General features: G+C 40.9%; 2 protein-coding genes across 2 annotated transcripts in view; both read right to left on the bottom strand.

Annotated features, from left to right (window-relative positions):
- Positions 1 to 2578: 2578 nt before the first annotated feature.
- Positions 2579 to 7854, bottom strand: LOC124282864 (toll-like receptor 13). Its single transcript, XM_046718901.1, has 2 exons — positions 7726 to 7854; positions 2579 to 6718 (listed from the first exon to the last, which is right to left on the bottom strand). The coding sequence occupies exons 1-2, from the start codon at positions 7746 to 7748 to the stop codon at positions 4657 to 4659; spliced, it is 2085 nt and encodes a 694-aa protein (XP_046574857.1). The 5' UTR covers positions 7749 to 7854; the 3' UTR covers positions 2579 to 4656.
- Positions 7855 to 13499: 5645 nt separating this feature from the next.
- Positions 13500 to 19807, bottom strand: part of LOC124282863 (RRP12-like protein) — a 54816-nt gene continuing 48508 nt past the window's right edge. Inside the window, 8 exon segments of the mRNA XM_046718900.1 lie at positions 13500 to 13639; positions 14233 to 14315; positions 16166 to 16251; positions 17042 to 17117; positions 17637 to 17710; positions 18010 to 18111; positions 18696 to 18865; positions 19124 to 19276. Coding sequence (XP_046574856.1) covers positions 13543 to 13639; positions 14233 to 14315; positions 16166 to 16251; positions 17042 to 17117; positions 17637 to 17710; positions 18010 to 18111; positions 18696 to 18865; positions 19124 to 19276 — 841 coding nt within the window. The 3' untranslated portion in view covers positions 13500 to 13542.

Genomic DNA, 19807 nt, shown 5'->3' with positions numbered 1-19807 from the left:
GAGGAGGGTAACGTTTCTTTTGGCGTTTAGTGTAGATCCCTGTTTTGACTTGAACTACAATTTCTTCTTCTTCTTCTTCTCGGATATCAGAAGGTATCTTTCTCGTGGAAACGGGAATCGTTCCAAATGAGAGGAAAATTTCCCAAATCCCAAATCATACCATTCCTCACGCATTTATTTACATTTTCACGACCAAACTACTAGTATAAATACCCGTAAAAAAAAAAAAACTTTTGTCAGTTTGTATTGTCCGATGGGTGTGGCGAAATTAAATGTAATTTAATATATTATTGAATGATTACAACTCAAGACTAAAATGATCGATATAGTTGCCCTTTTAAATACATGACAAATCTGATTAGCAAGCAGGTTGTTGACCTGAACAGATAGCGGAAAGCACTTGCCAAATCTGTTCCATTTGCCAATGGCGATAAATAGTTTTACCTTTCAAGAGAGAGACCATCATAACATCGCAATAAATGGCAACAAGTGTTTACTTAGTAAAGGAAGATAACATTGAGTTTACTTATAGTTGTTGTTTTTAACTTTCTTCCATGTACCATTGAAAGATATAACATAATTTTGTAAGCCTGTGAAAAGAAGATATTTAAAAGTTAAGGCACCAAAACAAACAGCCCAAAGAACATTTAAAATAGTGAAGAGTTGAAAGGAAATTTGCAATGAACTCGACAGTCCTGCTCTGGACTTGTAAAGCATATTCCAGGGAAATGGACAGACGCACTTAAAAACATTGACCCGTTTGCTTAACCTGCGCCTTTCTCACACAAATGGCTGTAAATTTCATAAAAAAATCTTTCAGAGAAAGATCAGTTCAAATCCAAAACTGCCACTAAAGTCCAAAATGGCATTTAAAATTAGAAAACTCCGTAATATGAAGTAAGTTCTTACTTTGATTAAACAAGAAGCAACAACTGACAATAAATGCACAATGCAACTTTTAATACATTAAGCTCATTCAAAAAAATATTACAACAAACACATTTGTACATAAAATAGGCATCATTGGTGACAGTTTGCTAACTTTCTGTGCAAAGAACTTTAAACGTTAGGCATTTTCTTCACTTCCAACAAACTACAGAAATCAACATAGCAATTAAAGAAATGGTACAAATCCATCACAAAAGGAGTTACTGATTTAGATCCAGCTCAGTCACACCTCATGACACAGAGTGTTGTTGAATCAATTACAAACTGTTCCAAAACTATGCAAATAAAGATGTAATTTATATAAAATAAACAGAATCTGATCGAGTTTTAAACATCCACCACACACTACGAGACAACACGTAAAATAGAAAAGTATCACAGTTAACTACGGTTATAACGAACTCAAGGGGATCATTAACTTAAGATCGTTATAACAGTAGCTCGTTATAGGCATAACAACTAAACATCCATGAAGTGAATGGCTGAGTGAGTTTAGTTTTACGCCACACTAAGCAATTTTACAGCTATATGGCGGCGGTCTGTAAATAATCAAGTCTAGACTCGACAATCCAGTGATCAAAAGCGTGAGCATCGATCTGCACAATTGGGAACCGATGACATGTGTCAACCAAGTAAGCGAGCCTGACCACCCGATCCCGTTAGCCACCTCTTACGACAAGCATGGGTTACTGAAGATGAATTCTAACCCGGATCTTCACGGGTACATTCATGAAGTAGCCAGTAGCTGGGACAACAAACAAATCGTTATTTCCATGGGTTCGTTATAATCGTGTTCGCTGTCCCACATGTGTTTAATCATTCTTCCATCTACTAAAAGTAGTAATTGTTCCTAGTATTGTCTAACAATGTGGTTTTAGCACAAGTTAACTGTTTTTTTTTTGTTTATTATCAAACACATTTCCTGCTGCAAATGACACACTGTGTTTATCCCGGACAAAGTTTAGGGACATTGAAACTGAAAGAATGAGTTCAAAGGAAATGCATCACTTCACAAAGAGCATCACAGGGCACATGTTTTCAGATATTAACGCGAGTGTGACGCATCGGTTAAAGTTTTCGCCGAACGACAGAGTTCGAGGCAACAAGTGGGTACAACGCAACACCTCCGCGTTATCCCATAGAAACTGAACGACATGGATGATACGACATATATACGTTAAGTTACACAATTATCATTTAAGTTACATGCTTATCATGTTCATATGACTTTTACGTATCCTTGTTTATTTCTACCACTTGCACCTTTTGGTCAAAACATGTACAAGCACAAATGTATGAGTGAGTGAGTTTAGTTTGCACTCAGCAATATTCCAGCTATATGGCGGCGGTCTGTAAATAATCGAGTCTGGACCAGACAATGCAGTGATCAACAGCATGAGCATCAGTCTACGCTTTTGGGAACCGATGAAATGTGTCAACCAAGTCAGCGAGCCTGACCACCCGATCCCGTTAGTCGCCTCTTACAACAAGCATGGGTTACTGAAGATCTATTCTTACCCGGATCTTCACGGGTACACAGATGTATAGTTAATGCATGACTGATGTAAGAGAAAACTTAACTGTGAGCAACTATATGGGACCAAGATGAATATTGCATTATATATTTTTAGCTTGTACTCTTAGTCCCTGCATCTTTTATAAAGATCAACCTTTAAACAGTTATTGACTGAGAGGAGTGAGTGAGTGAGTGAGTTGGGTTTTACGCCGCTTTTGGCAATATTCCAGCAATATCACGGCGGGGGACACCAGAAATGGGCTTCACACATTGTACCCATGTGGGAAATCGAACCCGGGCCTTCGGCGTGATGAGCGAACGCATTAACCACTAGGCTACCCCATCGCCCAATATCGAGAGGAGCTGGTTAAAGTACTTAAAGCAACACAAACGGAAGAATAGCGTTTGTTCGTATTTCAAAATCCAACAGAAAACACACAAGCCTGCGGTCGACTGTGTGGATGTGTTGGGTCAAGCGACCCTTGTTTCGTCTGAATAATGACAACTGAATGTGACATACATTTCACAGATGATGTCTCTTCTGATTGAAACTGGTTACAAGTCCATGATCATTATAGTCATGTGCTAGGTATATCATAACATTGGGGACAACAGTGAAGCATGTAAAACAAGGCAATATATTTACATCACACTGAGGTTGACAATGCAGCGCGTTTACCATGATAATACATTTACATCAGAAGGATGGCAACAATGCAGCGTGTTTAACATGGTGATATATTTACATCAGAAGGATGGCAACAATGCAGCGTGTTTAACATGGTGATATATTTACATCAGAAGGATGGCAACAATGCAGCGTGTTTAACATGGTGATATATTTACATCAGAAGGATGGCAACAATGCAGCGTGTTTAACATGCTGATATATTTACATCAGAAGGATGGCAACAATGCAGCGTGTTTAACATGATAATATATTTACATCAGAAGGATGGCAACAATGCAGCGTGTATAACGTGATGATACATTTACATCAGAAGGATAGCAACAATGCAGCCTGTTTAACATGGTGATATATTTACATCAGAAGGATGGCAACAATGCAGCGTGTTTAACATGGTGATATATTTACATCAGAAGGATGGCAACAATGCAGCGTGTTTAACATGATAATATATTTACATCAGAAGGATGGCAACAATGCAGCGTGTTTAACATGATAATATATTTACATCAGAAGGATGGCAACAATGCAGCGTGTATAACGTGATGATACATTTACATCAGAAGGATGGCAACAATGCAGCGTGTTTAACATGGTGATATATTTACATCAGAAGGATGGCAACAATGCAGCCTGTTTAACATGGTGATATATATTTACATCAGAAGGATGGCAACAATGCAGCGTGTATAACGTGATGATACATTTACATCAGAAGGATGGCAACAATGCAGCGTGTTTAACATGGTGATATATTTACATCAGAAGGATGGCAACAATGCAGCCTGTTTAACATGGTGATATATTTACATCAGAAGGATGGCAACAATGCAGCGTGTATAACGTGATGATATATTTACATCAGAAGGATGGCAACAATGCAGCGTGTTTAACATGGTGATATATTTACATCAGAAGGATGGCAACAATGCAGCGTGTTTAACATGGTGATGTATTTACATCAGAAGGATGGCAACAATGCAGCGTGTTTAACATGATGATATATCTACATCAGAAGGATGAAAACAATGCAGCGTGTTTAACATGATGATATATTTACATCAGAAGGATGGCAACAATGCAGCGTGTATAACGTGATGATACATTTACATCAGAAGGATAGCAACAATGCAGCGTGTTTAACTATGATAATATATTTACACCAGAAGGATGGCAACAATGCAGCGTGTTTACATGACAATATATTTACATCAGAAGGAAGGCAACCGTGCAGCGTGTTTAACATAATAATACATTTACATCAGATTGATGACAATGCTGCTTGTTAACCCTTACTTACATTTTGTGTAGGTGAATTATGGCTTAACGCGGCTACACGGGGAACACCAAACTTTATACACATTAACAATGTTGGCAATTGCATCCAAAGTTTTGTGTGACGTCCGAACGCTTTAATCACTAGTCAGAGCAACTTACCCAATTATTTGGTGGAAATATCAGAAAGTAAATAATTAAGAACATACATATATTTGCCGGACACATTCTATGGCTCTAGGCAATTTCTCAGACGTTGTTTAAACACCTGTTGAGCTGCAGGAACATCCGGCCACTCAATATACGTGGTCGACGTCATCAACGCACGTAGAGTAGACGTCACGTGACATGCTTTAACGTGTTCGAGGAGAATCACAACGAGTTCAGTTTCCTGCTTCAGGAAAGAATTCAGCGCCATCTGTAGCTCAAACTGGCACCAGTCGCTCTTCATGTATTCATTGGAGATTACAAGGACAGTCTTCCTGCTGGAATCCAGGGCCTCAAACACGTTGTCGACGATGAGTCTACCGCTTTCAAAGTCTCTGCTGTGTTCACACAGTCGCAGTCCCACCTCGCCCTCCAAGTATCCCATCAGCTCGTCGTACACCCAGTCGCCGTCGGGGTTGCTGTAGGAGACGAAGGCGTCGTATTTCATTTCATGCGGTAGATCATCCTGTCCTCGTTGACGTCTCCGTCTCAGCAAGGACATCCAGTAGAAGAGATACCATCGATATCGATAGGCCACTGTAGCCGTGATGATGAACACCAACGCAATGGTTAAGACTACTGACAGAAGCACGGTGTATTCCTTTTTAGGGGTACAGGACTTGGCTGTTGGATTAAAATCTTCGAGCCGCAGAGGGTGTAAGTTAGGGGCCCGGCATTCATATCTACGAGGATATTGTGTGAAGTTGATACTGTGGTTGGCAATAGTCTTCTTCATCCAGTTCCTGAACCACAGTAGTTCACACGTGCAAGTGAATGGGTTGTTTGACAAATTAATCTCATGGACGCTGAGTCGGAACTCAAGGGGGAAAGTGTCCTCTTTAATCATTTTGATGTTGCAGCCATCGAAAGCGATCTTTTTTATGCTTGTGGCATTCACGAACACATCGCTTTTCCAACTTGACAAATAGTTACCATTGAGAATAAGCTTCCTGAGTTTCGTCAGCTGGGAAAAAGTCCCTGATGGTAGTTCTTTGATATAAGTGTGTTGCAGCACAAGTCGTTCCGTGTTCTTTAGATTCAGGAGAAAGTCCTTCAAATGGTAAACACTTATGTCCATCTTTGTGCTAGTCATGTCCAGTATTCCAAGGTTTGGTGTGTGTTTGAAAAGGGTCACTGGATTAAAGCGTTTCAGGGATAGAATAGGGTTATTTGCAAAGAAGAATTTGTACAAACTTGTTGAGTTGAAAGCAAAGTCTCCAATTCTTTTCAGTGACCCTAAGTTAGATATATGTAAACTGTGGAGTTTGTGTAGGCCAGCAAACACGTTGTTCGGCAGTTCCTCAATTCTGTTTTGACTAAGACTGAGTTTCTGTAGATTCTTGAGGCACGTAATGGACGATACGTCAAGGTTTCTGATTGCATTATTTCCAAGATTTAAACTTCGTAATCGCGGAGTCAGTGGTCTCATATCCGACAAACACAGTTGCGGAACAGCAACAAAATTATTCCCAGCAAGAGTCAAACGTGTCACGTTGGGAATGATTTTCTCCAGGTTAAACTGTTTCAAGTTGCTCTGCGAGATATCAAGATATTGCAAATTCAACATGTGTGAAAATGCGTTTGCATTGAAGGTCCTCAGACTTGGCAGGGCAATGGTGAGCTTGCTCAAGTTTGTCAGATGCTGGAACGCTGATGCATTGAGGGTTTGTTCAGATACAATCTTGGCTCTAAGGCAGAGAGTTTTAAGAGGGCTAGACACATACCGAAGAGCTGTAAGTACATCTGGTAGGGGCAGGTATGTCTGTTGCCAATCCAGAATTTGAAGGTCATCCAAGTCCCGGAAGGCAAAGGGATGTAACCCTGTGATGTTGTTGTCTTTCATGTGAAATTCAGTCAGATTGCAGAAGGTCAAGTTTGACATCATGGCCCTGGTGACCACGCCCAAGTTTATATTTGTCAAGGTAACATCTGTAATGTCTGGAGGAGCTCTAGGGATGTAGTTAAGAGGGTTCCCCTTGCCATCACAGAACATCCTTGGACGTTTGCCCTGACAGTACTTTGGGAGCTTCCTGTCTGCACTTGCCCAACTCACAAGGACTACCAGTAGTAGTGAAGTCTTCATTCTGTTCCACAAAAGATACAGTATCAGAAAACATTACAATGTTCAAGACCTCAGTAAAGCTTTCAAAACGTTTAATGCCAGACATGTGACGGAAATTTTAAGATTCAACGCATCGGTGAATTATGTTTTTGCGTCCTTACCGCCCTTATTCAATCGTTCAATAGTCTCGACTTTGCCCTACCTGCTGACTTTGTAACATCATGGCATTGTGTGACTATACAAAACAAGCAATATTAATTTTCACCACGACTATTGTATGGGACAACTTCTCATGACACGAAGATGCTCTCAGGTTTCTACAATCGTGTTATTGTCTTGATTGACTTGGGGAAGATATTTGAAAAACCTCTGTTCAAAACATTGCTTAAAACCACCAAGCTGAAACACAACATTCAGTAAACTGCAGATATAACGAACTCGAGGAAAACTCTTATTCTCGTTCGATATTCACATTTCGACTAAAGTATACAACACGTAGCCAATACCATTCGGTATATCCGTTAGTCTCTTAAAACCGTGTTCGTTATAATCGTAGCGTTACATGGCGTATCCTGTACAATTCTCACAAAGATTTCACTCTTGATAAAAGGGTTTTTCAAAATGTACACAGAAGTGTTTCCATCGAAAATTGACCTTCCTACTCCGAGCCAAGGGGCGGTGGGGTAGCTGGGTCGTTTATGGGTTCGGTCCTTACGCAGAAGGCCCGGGTTCGATTCTTTAAATGGGCACAATGATGCATGATTTAAAAGTGTATTATAACGTAACAAGTCGGATAGAGTGATATATTTAAAAATGATCCCATGAAAATTTACTAGCCAGTCAGGCCAGTGACTGAGGATATTTTCTGGCCCGACTGGATTTCTACGAGTCACGGGCTAGCGAGTCAGTGGCTATTTCGCACACTGATTGTACACACTGCACAAGTAATTCTACACCGCCTTAGGTAAAATTTAAAAAAATAATTTTGAAGTGATTTGGAAAATCAACTTAAACCAAAATATACTCTACCTTGGACTCGAGTCAAATGCCATGTAACGATCCCACTGTTAATGTTTCTATGGAGCCAAACCGAGTTATGTTCTCTGCGCTGTTTGTTATGCGACTAAACAACACTGTCAATTTGATCACGACGCGAGGACTTACTTCCTGTCACGTGCTGATGCATCTGAACATGCAAGGTTTTTTTTGGGTGTGACAAAAGTAATTACCGTACATCCTCAAACAGACGCCCGCGCGCAATTGAATTCCGCGCAAGTGTTCTTGGACTTGGGACAGGGGTCTTGTAGAGGCCCAGCGTCTGTTTAATGCTAGCGCACTGGCAACTCATTATCTTACCAATCCCAAATCCGACATTCGTATAAATGGTACACCGGCATTTATTACCCAATGGTAAGACATCGGCATTTATTACCCAATGGTAGGACATCGGCATTTATTACCCAATGGTAGGACACCGGCATTTATTACCCAATGGTAGGACACCGGCATTTATTACCCAATGGTAGGACACCGACATTTATTACCCAAAGGAATGCTCTTTATATTACGTTATTGTGACGGGATAATTTATTTAGAGACCACATGTCTAAGAGGGGCTGTACCAATTTTGAACAGGGCGTGCGACCGGGGATTAACTAGAACGGCGTTTACTAGAAAAGGTACGGTATATCAAATCTAAAGTAAATACATTACAAAGTTAAAACAGCTGATTTGTCGTCATTAATCCGATGCATTGTCAACCTCAGTTTATGCATTGTCAACCTCAATTTATGCATTGTCAACCTCAGTTTATGCATTGTCAACCTCGATTTATGCATTGTCAACCTCAGTCTGATAAAAAAAACAATAGTGGTAAATACGCTAGATTGTGTCCTTAACCCGATGTATCGTACATGCACTGACGGTGAAAAACACTTTTCTCCCACACAATGCTGACATCCATTAAACTGGAATACTGTCAAATGCGGCGTTAAACTGAACTCACTCACCTTAACCTCTACATTTATTCATTAAGGCGTCTGCAAATTTTCCTGTTTATAAACATCATTTTGAACTGCTGATTTATCACATACGCGACCCGCGAAGATCCCGGTTAGAACTGGTCTTCAGTAACCCATGCTTGTCGTAAGAGACGATTAACGGGATCGGGTGGTCAGGTTCGCCGACTTGGTTGACACATGTCATCGTTTCCCAGTTGCGTAGATCGATGCTCATACTGTTGATTACTGGATCGTCTAAGCCAGACTCAATTACTAACAGACTGCTGCAAGTGACGTTTCGACATAGATTCTCATATCGTTGTCAAGCAAGTTGTACATGAGAAGTAATTTGGGTTATTATTAGTGTTGGGAATTGGTTAAAATCTCATAATTGATGATTGGTTCATTACAACCGATCAATCATCGAAAATAATTGGTTAGTGTCATTTATGAAATGTGTTAATGCACACAAACATAAAGAAAAAAACATGTAGTTCTTTGGGGTTTTTTGGGCAAAATTTCACATCTTTAAAGGATGACTAGTATGGAGGAACATAAATGTCTTAGAGTCTTTAAGATAAATTCAATCATGACTTGGAACGAGCTTGTGGTGCTTATGAAATGTAACAGACAAAACCAACCTAGTGAAAAATACTGTTAATGAAAACAAGTGTTCTAGAATTGTTTGTGTTCGATTATGAGAAAACATGATCGATTGCTTGGTCGTTTAGTCACTGCGACCAATCTTCGATTATTTCAATTAATCGGACCACCACTAGTTATTATATATGTCAATCACTTGCTTGACAACGACTTTAGAATCTAGTTCGAAAAGTCGCCTATACAGAATAAAGAAGTTGTATATCCATAAAATTGTCCTCATTCTTCATCCCCTCAACTTCTAGAATGCCAATCAAAGAAGACGCTGCCATATAGCTTGAATATTGATGAGAGGGGTGTTAAGCAAAAAACAAACAAACCTAATCACAGGCACTATGATTTTGGACAATCTCTACATGTACGTTTCAAGAACGTTTTGGGCAGCAAAATGAAGAGGAGATGCAGTATACTACGTTTATAACGAACTCAAATGAACCACTGACTTAAGTTCGTTATAAACGGGGGCGGTGGGGTAGCCTAATGGTTAAAGCATCCGCTCGTCACGTTGAAGACCCGGGTTCTATTCCCCAAACACAAATGTGTGCAGGGATTAGGTAAAATTCTTATTCTGGTTGTGCTCATTGACTGGTATCATTTAAGGGGGGATTCTGATCCATCTTTAGGGGCGGTGGGGTAGCCTAGTGGTTAAAGCGTTGGCTCATCACGCCGAAGACCGGGGTTCGAATCCCCACATGGGTACAATGTGTGAAGCCGGTTTCTGGTGTCCCCCGCTGTGATATTGCTGGAATATTGCTAAAAGCGTCGTAAAACCATACTCACTCACTTGTTATAACTGAAGATCCTCATACGCATGTAGACTAAAATTTAGTGGCCGGGGTCGACAGTTCGTCATATCCGTGGGTTCGTAATAAGCGTGTTCGTCGTAACGAATATATTAGGGGAAATATTGATGGAAGTCCGGGGCCTTCATTCTCCTTTGGGGAAAAACCCAAAGCTACTTGATCTCAATTCATAACTTCCGGTCAGGAGATGTAACTTGAAGGAAGATAATTCTGCAAGATAATTGGATATGTGCAAAACCATTTCAAGTATGGTATTTCCGTGAACAGGAAGAGATGTCACATTCTTGACTTCCGGATGCCGCCGTTGAGTCATATCAATGTACAACTAAATACCTCATATTGCAAGTGGAGGTGTAGCTGGTGCAACTAATATTCTGGAATTTTCACATATAATGCAAGACTTTACATGCACATTTTCAAAGGCTAAAAATATTTTATTGATCTGTCACTCTTTCAAGAAAGACGAAAAGAAAAGACGAAAACTCCATTTAAACATTGAAACAAATTGGCGTCCGCGTTCTGGATAAACACTCCATGGCATCCAGCCAGTGCTCTGCATCTTTCGGAATACGGCCATTCAGGAATTGGAAGCCTTCGAACCGAAAACTGTTAGCAACCTCTATTGCTGCCCCACAAGAGACGGTTAGCGAAACATGGAACGAAATTATCACACGTTTGCTTCAGGCACTCTGTATGTCCATTGAATTACTACTCGTTCCCGTGGTTTTTATGGGGTGTGTGTCACAGGTGCGAGGATTAAAGATTTTTAAAAAATGTATAAAAATTTGAGATGACCCCTGACTCGAAATGCTTCACAGTACAATACATCATGACAACTCAGCAATGTTCCCGCTATATCGCGCCAGCTTAAAGTGAATGTGGAGCTGAAGTGATTCATATCCTTACGAACTCTAACAGGGAAAGCCTACAGTTGCAACTTAGCTGAAGAGCAGGACAACTTAGCTGAAGCCTACAAGGACAAACGTATCTGAAGTCAACAATTACAACTTAGCTGAAGAACACTAGGGCAACTTAGCTGAAGAGCACTAGGGTAACTTAGCTGAAGAACACTAGGGCAACTTAGCTGAAGCCTACAAGGGCAACTTAGCTGAAGAGCAGGTCAACTTAGCTGAAGCCTACAAGGACAAACGTACCTGAAGTCAACAATTACAACTTAGCTGAAGAACACTAGGGCAACTTAGCTGAAGAACACTAGGGCAACTTAGCTGAATAACAATAGGGCAACTTAGCTGAAGAACACTAGGGCAACTTAGCTGAAGCCTACAAGGGCAACTTAGCTGAAGAACACTAGGGCAACTTAGCTGAAGAACACTAGGGCAACTAAGCTGAAGAACACTAGGGCAACTTAGCTGAAGAACACTAGGGCAACTTAGCTGAAGCCTACAAGGGCAACTTAGCTGAAGAACACTAGGGCAGCTAAACAGAAGCCTACACAGGCAACTTAGCTGAAGAACACTAGGGCAACTTAAATGAACACTAGGGCAACTTAGCTGAAGCCTACAAGGGCAACCTAGCTGAAGCCTACAAGGGCAACTTGGCTGAAGAACACTAGGGCAACTTAGCTGAAGAACACTAGGGCAACTTAGCTGAAGCCTACAAGGGCAAATGTGTCTGAAGCCTACAGGACAACAGCTGAAGAGTACTAGCTAGGGCAGCTAAACGGAAGCCTACACGGGCAACTTAGCTGAAGAGTATACAAGGACAACTTAACTGATGCCTACAAGGACAACTTAAATGAAGCCTACACAGAAGAGTATACTGGGACAACTTAACTGATACTTACAAGGACAACTTAAATGAGGCCTACACAGGCATCTTAGCCGAAGCCAACATGTCATGGTGACAAAAGAAAGATTATAATTGTGATGATTCTGAAATTTGAAGACATGATCAATGGATCTACTTTTGGGAAACGGAATGACGGATAGACCACTGGGTCTTACCACAAAATCACATTTGCTTAAATTCTTCAGAAGTATGGAACTTATAAGAATGAGATGTTGGATACTTTGTTTGTCAAACTGGATTCTCAAGAAGGGTCAGTCTTCAAGAATAGACTATTTTCACTCCATAAAGAAACTTTCCATCAAGATTAGAAGTAAGTAGGGCCTACCATACCCAATAGTGCCTGCACATTTCTTGAATTCATGTGCAAGTAGTCTGTCCACATTGTGAGTAAGTGAATAACGTGTTATGCAGCTTCTAGCAATATTCCACTGATATCACATCAGAGCTGGGGACAGCAGAAATGGCTTCATACATTGTACCAATGAGGAATCAAACCCAGGTCTTCAGCATGAGGAGCGAACACTTCAACCACTAGGCTACCTCACAGTCTGGTCAACCACAAGAGATGTGGACAAATACCTTGAGGATGAAATTAAACATGCATCTGGAGAGTAGATGGAACATTGGGCATAACAGTAAGCTAATGGTATACTAAATATATCATTTTGTTATAAACAGGCAGCTTCTTGAAACTGAAAAGCAGCACCACTAAAATGGAAATTTCTGCTGTGTGAGTATATTCCAGCAATATCACGGCAGGGGACATCAGAAATAGGCTTCACACATTGTACCCATGTGGGGAATGGAACATCTGTTTTGGATGTGACAAGTTAATGCTTTAACGGCTAGGCTACATCATCATCCATCCAAAATCTAAAATTGCTACATTCAGGCTGACTGGCTGAGTATGGTTTTACACCGTTTTTAGCAATATTCCAGCAATGGGCTTCACACATTGTACCCATGTGGGGAATCCATCCCGGGCCTTCGACGTGATGAGCGAACGCTTTAACCACTGGGCTACCCCACCGCCCCGCTACATTCAGGGATGTAGCATAGTTACGCCAGGGCAAAAGAGTGTTCATATGGTCTGCACTGTGTTTCAGTCTAACATTATTCTATCCTGTATTCAACTGCAAACTCATCCAAAGAGATCTCAGTATAAACGACTGGATTTTTATTGAAAACTTGGGAGATACATGTTGTTTTTGGTTAAAGCCAAAATTTAACTGTGATAAAATATTGCTCAGAACTTATTTCGATGCCCCAAAACCACTCTGGTGGTACATTACATCTTACATGTATCACCCATTTGATTCTCTTCTTGTCACCAAGCACCTCACCCAAGGTCATATAGTGTGTAAATAGAGAGGGTTGACATGGGTTTACCCATTTCAGGAATAAAACTGGGATCTTCCACACAGAAAGCCAACATTTTGACTACAAGGCTTCCCAACTAAAAAAACAATTGAAAGATGAAGATGTTCTGCCCTTGAATTCGTATTAACTTATTGAGAAGAAACAAGATCTATTCAGTTAAATGTTTATTTCAGAGATATTTACAGATTTATGTGTCAGTGATTTCTCTTCTTGTTCTTCGTCCCCTTGGCAGCTCCCTTCCTGGCCCCCCGAACCAGCCCCTGGAACTGGCCCTGCATCTTAGCCTGCTTCCTGCAACAATACAACATACCCGTTTACTTTGGGGACAATATGAGACATCGGTTTAAGCACATCCTGTAACACACCATACCCATTTCCTATGGGGACAATATGAGACATCGGTTTAAGCACATCCTGTAACACAACATACCCGTTTCCTATGGGGACAATATGAGACATCAGGTTTAAGCACATCCTGTAACACAACATACCCGTTTACTATGGGGACAATATGAGACATCCGTTTAAGCCCATCCTGTAACACAACATGCCCGTTTACTATGGGAACAATATGAGACATCGGTTTAAGCACATCCTGTAAGACAACATGCCCGTTTACTATGGGAACAATATGAGACATCGGTTTAAGCACATCCTGTAATACAACATGCCCGTTTCCTATGGGGACAATATGAGACATTGGTTTAAACACATCCTGTAACACACCATACCCGTTTCCTAAGGGGACAATATGAGACATTGGTTTAAGCACATCCTGTAACACAACATACCAGTTACTGAGGATGGACCACATAGAGATTACTATATGAGTATCTATCAGTTCCAATTATCTTACGACTGTCAAAACCATGGGGAAGAGTTACCTTCTATTCAGCGTCTGTCTGTTAAGGGGAAAGTAGGCATAGGGGTCATGTTTGCCTGTCTTCTTCACATCACCACCAGCCTTCTGCAAAGCAAGTCCATATCTGTGTTAGTATGCACTTTCAAATAAGTCTGATAAAATATTACGCCTCAGTCATGAGGAATTCAACTGTATCAAACCATCCAGCAAAACCGGTCATGGATCGTTCTGTGTTCAGCCGCTTCACGTAGTTTAAATCCTTTCTTAGAAAGGGTGAGTGAGTTTAGTTTTACGCCACACGCAGCACTATTCCAGCTATATGGCGGCGGTCTGTAAATAATCGAGTCTGGACCAGACAATCCAGTGATCAACTGCATGAGCATCGATCTGCATTATTGGGAACCGATGACATGTGTCAACCAAGTCAGCGAGTCTGACCACCCGATTCCGTTAGTCGCCTCTTACGACAAGCATAGTCGCCTTTTGTGGCAAGCATGGGTTGCTGAAGACCTATTCTTAGAAAGATGCACATGTTGAACATGCAGTGTCACCTTATGCAATAAACATGTGAGGTGAGGTGAAATGGGGTTTGACGTCATACTTAAGAATATTTCACTCATATGTATGTGTGTCTTCTTGTACTAGCCCAGACTCAAGCTGCTTTTATAGATAGTAAAATATGTTATATTTGGGATTAAACTTTCTCAGTAAAGTACAGATTCTAGTACTTTTGGGGGGGTTGAGTCCCATCCGGGATTGGAACTCACACCCTCAGAGTCAGGCACCTAATCGCCAGCACACAAAGTCAGACGCCTAGACCGCTCAGCCACCGCGGCTTCCACAGGTGCCTGACTCTGAGGGTGTGGGTTCGAATCCCGGATGGGACCCCCCAAAAAGTCCTAGAATCTGTACTTTACTGAGAAAGTAATCCCAAATATAACATGTTACATTTGACCACTTTCTAAAATGGCATTGTGTATTTCAATGCTTTTATAGTGCTAGCTCACTGAGATACCATGCCGCAGTTAAGCATAAATACCCCTTTCAGACACATACTGACACCGAGCCGACCAGTCCTTGCTGTACCCATTAATGTCGAACGCCAGGCAGGGAACAACAAGGGCCATATTTTAACGTCTTTTGGTATGACACAGCCGGGGATTAAACACGCGACCTACGCTCTCCGGGCGGATGCTCTAACCACTACACCATGGAGGCAGTCAATAAAAATGTGTACCCAGTAGGATGTGACTATTGACCTCCGAGCATCTGACAAGGCAATTTTGGTTGTTTACTCCCCAGGGGAGCTGAGAATGATAATTGAGAGAACACTGATTCATTGACCAGGATAAGAATGTGTGCATTGTGCATTGGGCATGCACCAAATCAAAGGAGGATACAACAATATAAGTGCAAATATTATCATAACAGTTCTAGATTCTGGTTGAGGCAATCCAGTTTTCAGCATCATGAGGGGCGGTGGGGTAGCCTAGTGGTTAAAGCGTTGGCTCGTCACGCCAAAGACCCGGGTTCGATTCCCTACATGGGTAGAATGTGTGAAGCGCATTTCTGGTGTCCCCCGCCGTGGTATTGCTGGAATATTGCTACAAGAGGCGTAACCATACTCACTCACTCACTCAGCATCATGAGCAACAATAGATTCCACCGTTACCAGCAATAGCAGACACCATCACACATTGTGACTGACCAAATCTCATTAGTCAGCTGATTTATGAGAGTCCTGTTTAGAGCCTTTGATTGTGTGTTGTTTAATGCCACACTTGCAGTATTCCACCTGTATGAAGGGAACATGCGATAACCATGTCTGGACTTGACAATCCAGTGACCGTCAGTGAAAGAAATCATCCATGGAAGCCACAGGAAGCCGGGATTCTGGGAGTCATCTTTGCAAACTGATTTGCACGAACTATATCTCATTAAAGAATATAACCAACCTTTGCTTTGTATTCTTGGCCGAAGCGTTTAGGTCCTGATTCGGAGCCTGGTTTTGTGAGCGGTCGGTGTATTCCACGTCCTCCAGCTACAACAGGAGCACAGATTTTCTTGTATGACAGAATTCATAGATAATTTTGTAATTTTATAAAGAAATCTACAAATTGTTAAATATTTTAGCAGTAAATAAGTTCATGAATATTCATCAGTGTCAGAGATCTTCAAAGCAGTCAGAAATATTTACCACAGTCAGAAATATTAACTGCAGTCCGAAATATTTATCACAGCCCAAATATTTATCACAGTCAGAAATATTAACTGCAGTCCCAAATATTTATCACAGACCAAATATTTATCACAGTCAGAAATATTAACTGCAGTCCCAAATATTTATCACAGTCAGAAATATGCAACACAGTCAGAACTATTCTCCACAGAAATATTCACCAGTCCAAAATATCCAACACAGAAATAATGACATAAAAAATGTTCATCACAGTCAGAAATATTCAACACAGTCAGAAATATTCATCACAGTCAGAAATATTCATCACAGTCAGAAACCTTCACTATGCCGTATATGAGAAAATTCTGGACCAGAAAAACCCAGTGACAGAACAATTAATCACACAATTAAATTTTACTCTTGCGGCAATCATACGCCACACTGGACCACTCATATCAGAGCCTAATTTGCTACCACAGTGAAAATAATTGACATCTGCAACATGACAATCCCTTTTATAGTTAATCAGCTGATTTTATATATTTTATCATAATTAGTTTGGACAGCCCTAGCAACACACCTATGTGAAGTTGAGAAATAGTAATTCTTAATCTTCATAGCTTTAAAACCACAGGTTTCTATGACAACCCACCTTTGTATTTGGATCTTCCTGGCTCCTCATCGTCATCCGAGTCTTCCTCCAGCTTCCTCTTGGGAGCTCTCCTCCGCTGGAGACAGAGACACACATTACAATCATGACAAATTTCATAAAGAACAACTTCTTCATTTCATAGGTGCGATATCTTTATACAGATTCTTGTACTGACAACAACTTGTGCAATCAAAAATTGTACTGCAATAATTACATCTCAGTACAAGTGAAAGAGTCAATATGCAGCACTGGAATATTGAGGAATAAACCTGAGACAACTGAGTGAGTGAGTGAGTTTAGTTTTACACCGCACTCAGCAATATTCCAGCTATATGGCGGTGGTCTGTAAATAATCGAGTCTGTACCAGACAATCCAGTGATCAACAGCAATTGGGAAACAATGACATGAGTCAACCAAGTCAGCGAGCCTGACCACCCGATCACTGGACAAACTGACAAATTATTAGGGGTGGGTATTGCAGAAAACTTTCATATTGCGATATATTGCAATGCGAAAGCATATATTGCGATATGTATTGCTCGGGTAAGAGGTCATGAGAGGTAAGATAAAGGTGACTGAGATAACGACCCATACCTTGGCAATTCCTCCTTCAAAAGCAGCGAAGAGGTCATCAAGGTCATCTTCATCTTCGGAATCCATCTTCTCTCCTGAAGAAATAAACGATCATTACTAACAGGAAACCTGACTATGCCAGTATCCATTGATAGAGGTGAGTCACTCTCAAAAAGTCTTCTGATGCACAGATATTTATGAACGTATTCTCACAAGTTGTTATTCTCTAGCGGTAGTATAAATTCTTAATAAATAGCCAGTTAAGGGATACGGAATGCAATTATGCCAGCGACATGTAATTGAGGAATAATGGTACAAGAGAAGTTACTCATTACTCTGATGCATATTTGAAGAAGAAACAGTGACCATCTACATTTTCTACTTGATTCCTCACCTTTGTCATCACCCATATCTGTGACAACCAGACGGCCATCGGCAGACATCTTGAAATCAGAGTCCTTTTTGGTTTTGCTTGTTTTCTGGCTAGGCTTGGTGGCTAAAATGTATCAACAACAATCAGAAAACAAAAATTATCTATATTCCAAAGGGCTCCACATAAAGTTTGCTCAAAGCACTTACTAACTACATGTGTCAACCCACCAGTGTCAAAGAATTTAATCAACAGACTAGTGTGTATTGCAAGCACACTCTCAGCTTCCTTGGGAGTAAACAACCCAAGTTGCTCATAAGTAAATAAAGGGATCTCATACTACTGGGTATCCACTTCTGCTGGGTGAACACAGGCAAATTTTGAACACAGGCAAATTTTGAACACAGTCAACATTACAAATCTAAATGAAAGCAGCAATTGCACTGTCCAGTTACAATGAAACACTGCCAGCCAGGGTCTCATTCCAAAATCAATCTTGTCGCTATGACTATCAATACAGGACTACAGTTACGACTACCTAAGTATAATTATGAGAGTTACAATTACTTAAGTGATAAAGCTGCTTTGTAGAAAATATAACCGTCTAGCATGTCTATGGTCATTACCCAACCTTATCGAGAGGCTCTTGGGATCAGTGAATGAGCTACACAGATCAGCACTGAGTATGCCAGACTACACCACACACCTACCCAGGACTTTCTTGGCAGCACTGGCATCAAGGAAATCCACTATCTGGTCATCCCCGCCTTCTTTCAGCCACGCCCCTTTCCCCTGTCGAGACTTCTGATTGGCTGCTTTCTTCTTCTTGTCCTGATCATCTTCCATCTCCGAGTCTGTGTCCTGGAGAAGATCCTCCACACTGGCAAAGAATGTATCATCATATTACAAAGAACTGATCTTTGACAATGACCAACACAACATAATTTTATTGACCATCTATACTGAAATGCAAAATCAGTTACCATGGTGTTGGTGAATCTCGACAAAGACTGTTTATCAAATTTTGGGATTATCTTCAAGAACACATTATTCAATGCAATAATGTTCACTACTCAAAAGAAATTAGAGAACACAATTCATTGACAACCGTTCCACACATCCAACTTGAAATACATACTTCTCCGGCTTATTCTTTGGAACATCCATGTCATCCTCTGACTCCTCCTCGTCATCAGCAGACTTCTTTCTCTTGGCTCTCTCCTGCGTCTTGCGGATGTTGTTGAGGAGCTTGTGGACCCGGACTGGGGTCATACCATGGATTGTGTCATACCTACAAGGAGTGAGTGAGTGAGTATGGTTTTACACCGCTTTTAGCAATATTCCAGCAGTATCACGGGGAGGCCAGAAAAGGGCTTCACAGATTGTACCCATGTGGGGAATTGAACCCGGGTCTGCAGCGTGACAAACGAACGCTTTAACCACTAGGCTACCCCACCGCCCATATGCCTCCATCGTCTCATACAAAGGGAAACAAGAGCAACATCTTGTCTGTCATTCATCACAGGGATATCATTGCTAAAGCAATAATTACACTCTGACACTTCTTATATCAAATACGAATACACAATTCATCTACAAGTCTTTCTTGTGCACACTATGTCAGATGTAATGAAGGTGATTTAGGGAGTGAACATATCTGCATGCTGAATCAGTGGTACTCCATTCTTGTTATGGCATTCTGGAAATAATGGACCCGGTGAACCAGCGATTGAAAGCATGAGCATGACTGGACGCGATCTACCAGGTCAGTGTGACCTCCAGCATATTAGTTGTTTCTTAATTTTGTTTGCTTGTTGTATAA

Source organism: Haliotis rubra, unplaced genomic scaffold (assembly GCF_003918875.1).
Source record: "Haliotis rubra isolate DU_JTF1 unplaced genomic scaffold, ASM391887v1 Scf305, whole genome shotgun sequence".
In the NCBI taxonomy this organism is placed as follows: Eukaryota; Metazoa; Mollusca; class Gastropoda; order Lepetellida; family Haliotidae; genus Haliotis; species Haliotis rubra.
Note: the sequence above shows the minus strand (reverse complement) of the source record. Positions and strands in the feature narration are given on the sequence as shown.

Bases quoted from the DNA above. Each gene is read 5' to 3' on its own strand.
- LOC124282864 (XM_046718901.1), bottom strand. From the start codon at position 7,748: ATGGCATTTGACTCGAGTCCAAG. The intron at 6,719-7,725 runs GTAGAGTATATT...TTTGTGGAACAG, and splicing joins GCATTTGACTCGAGTCCAAG to AATGAAGACTTCACTACTAC.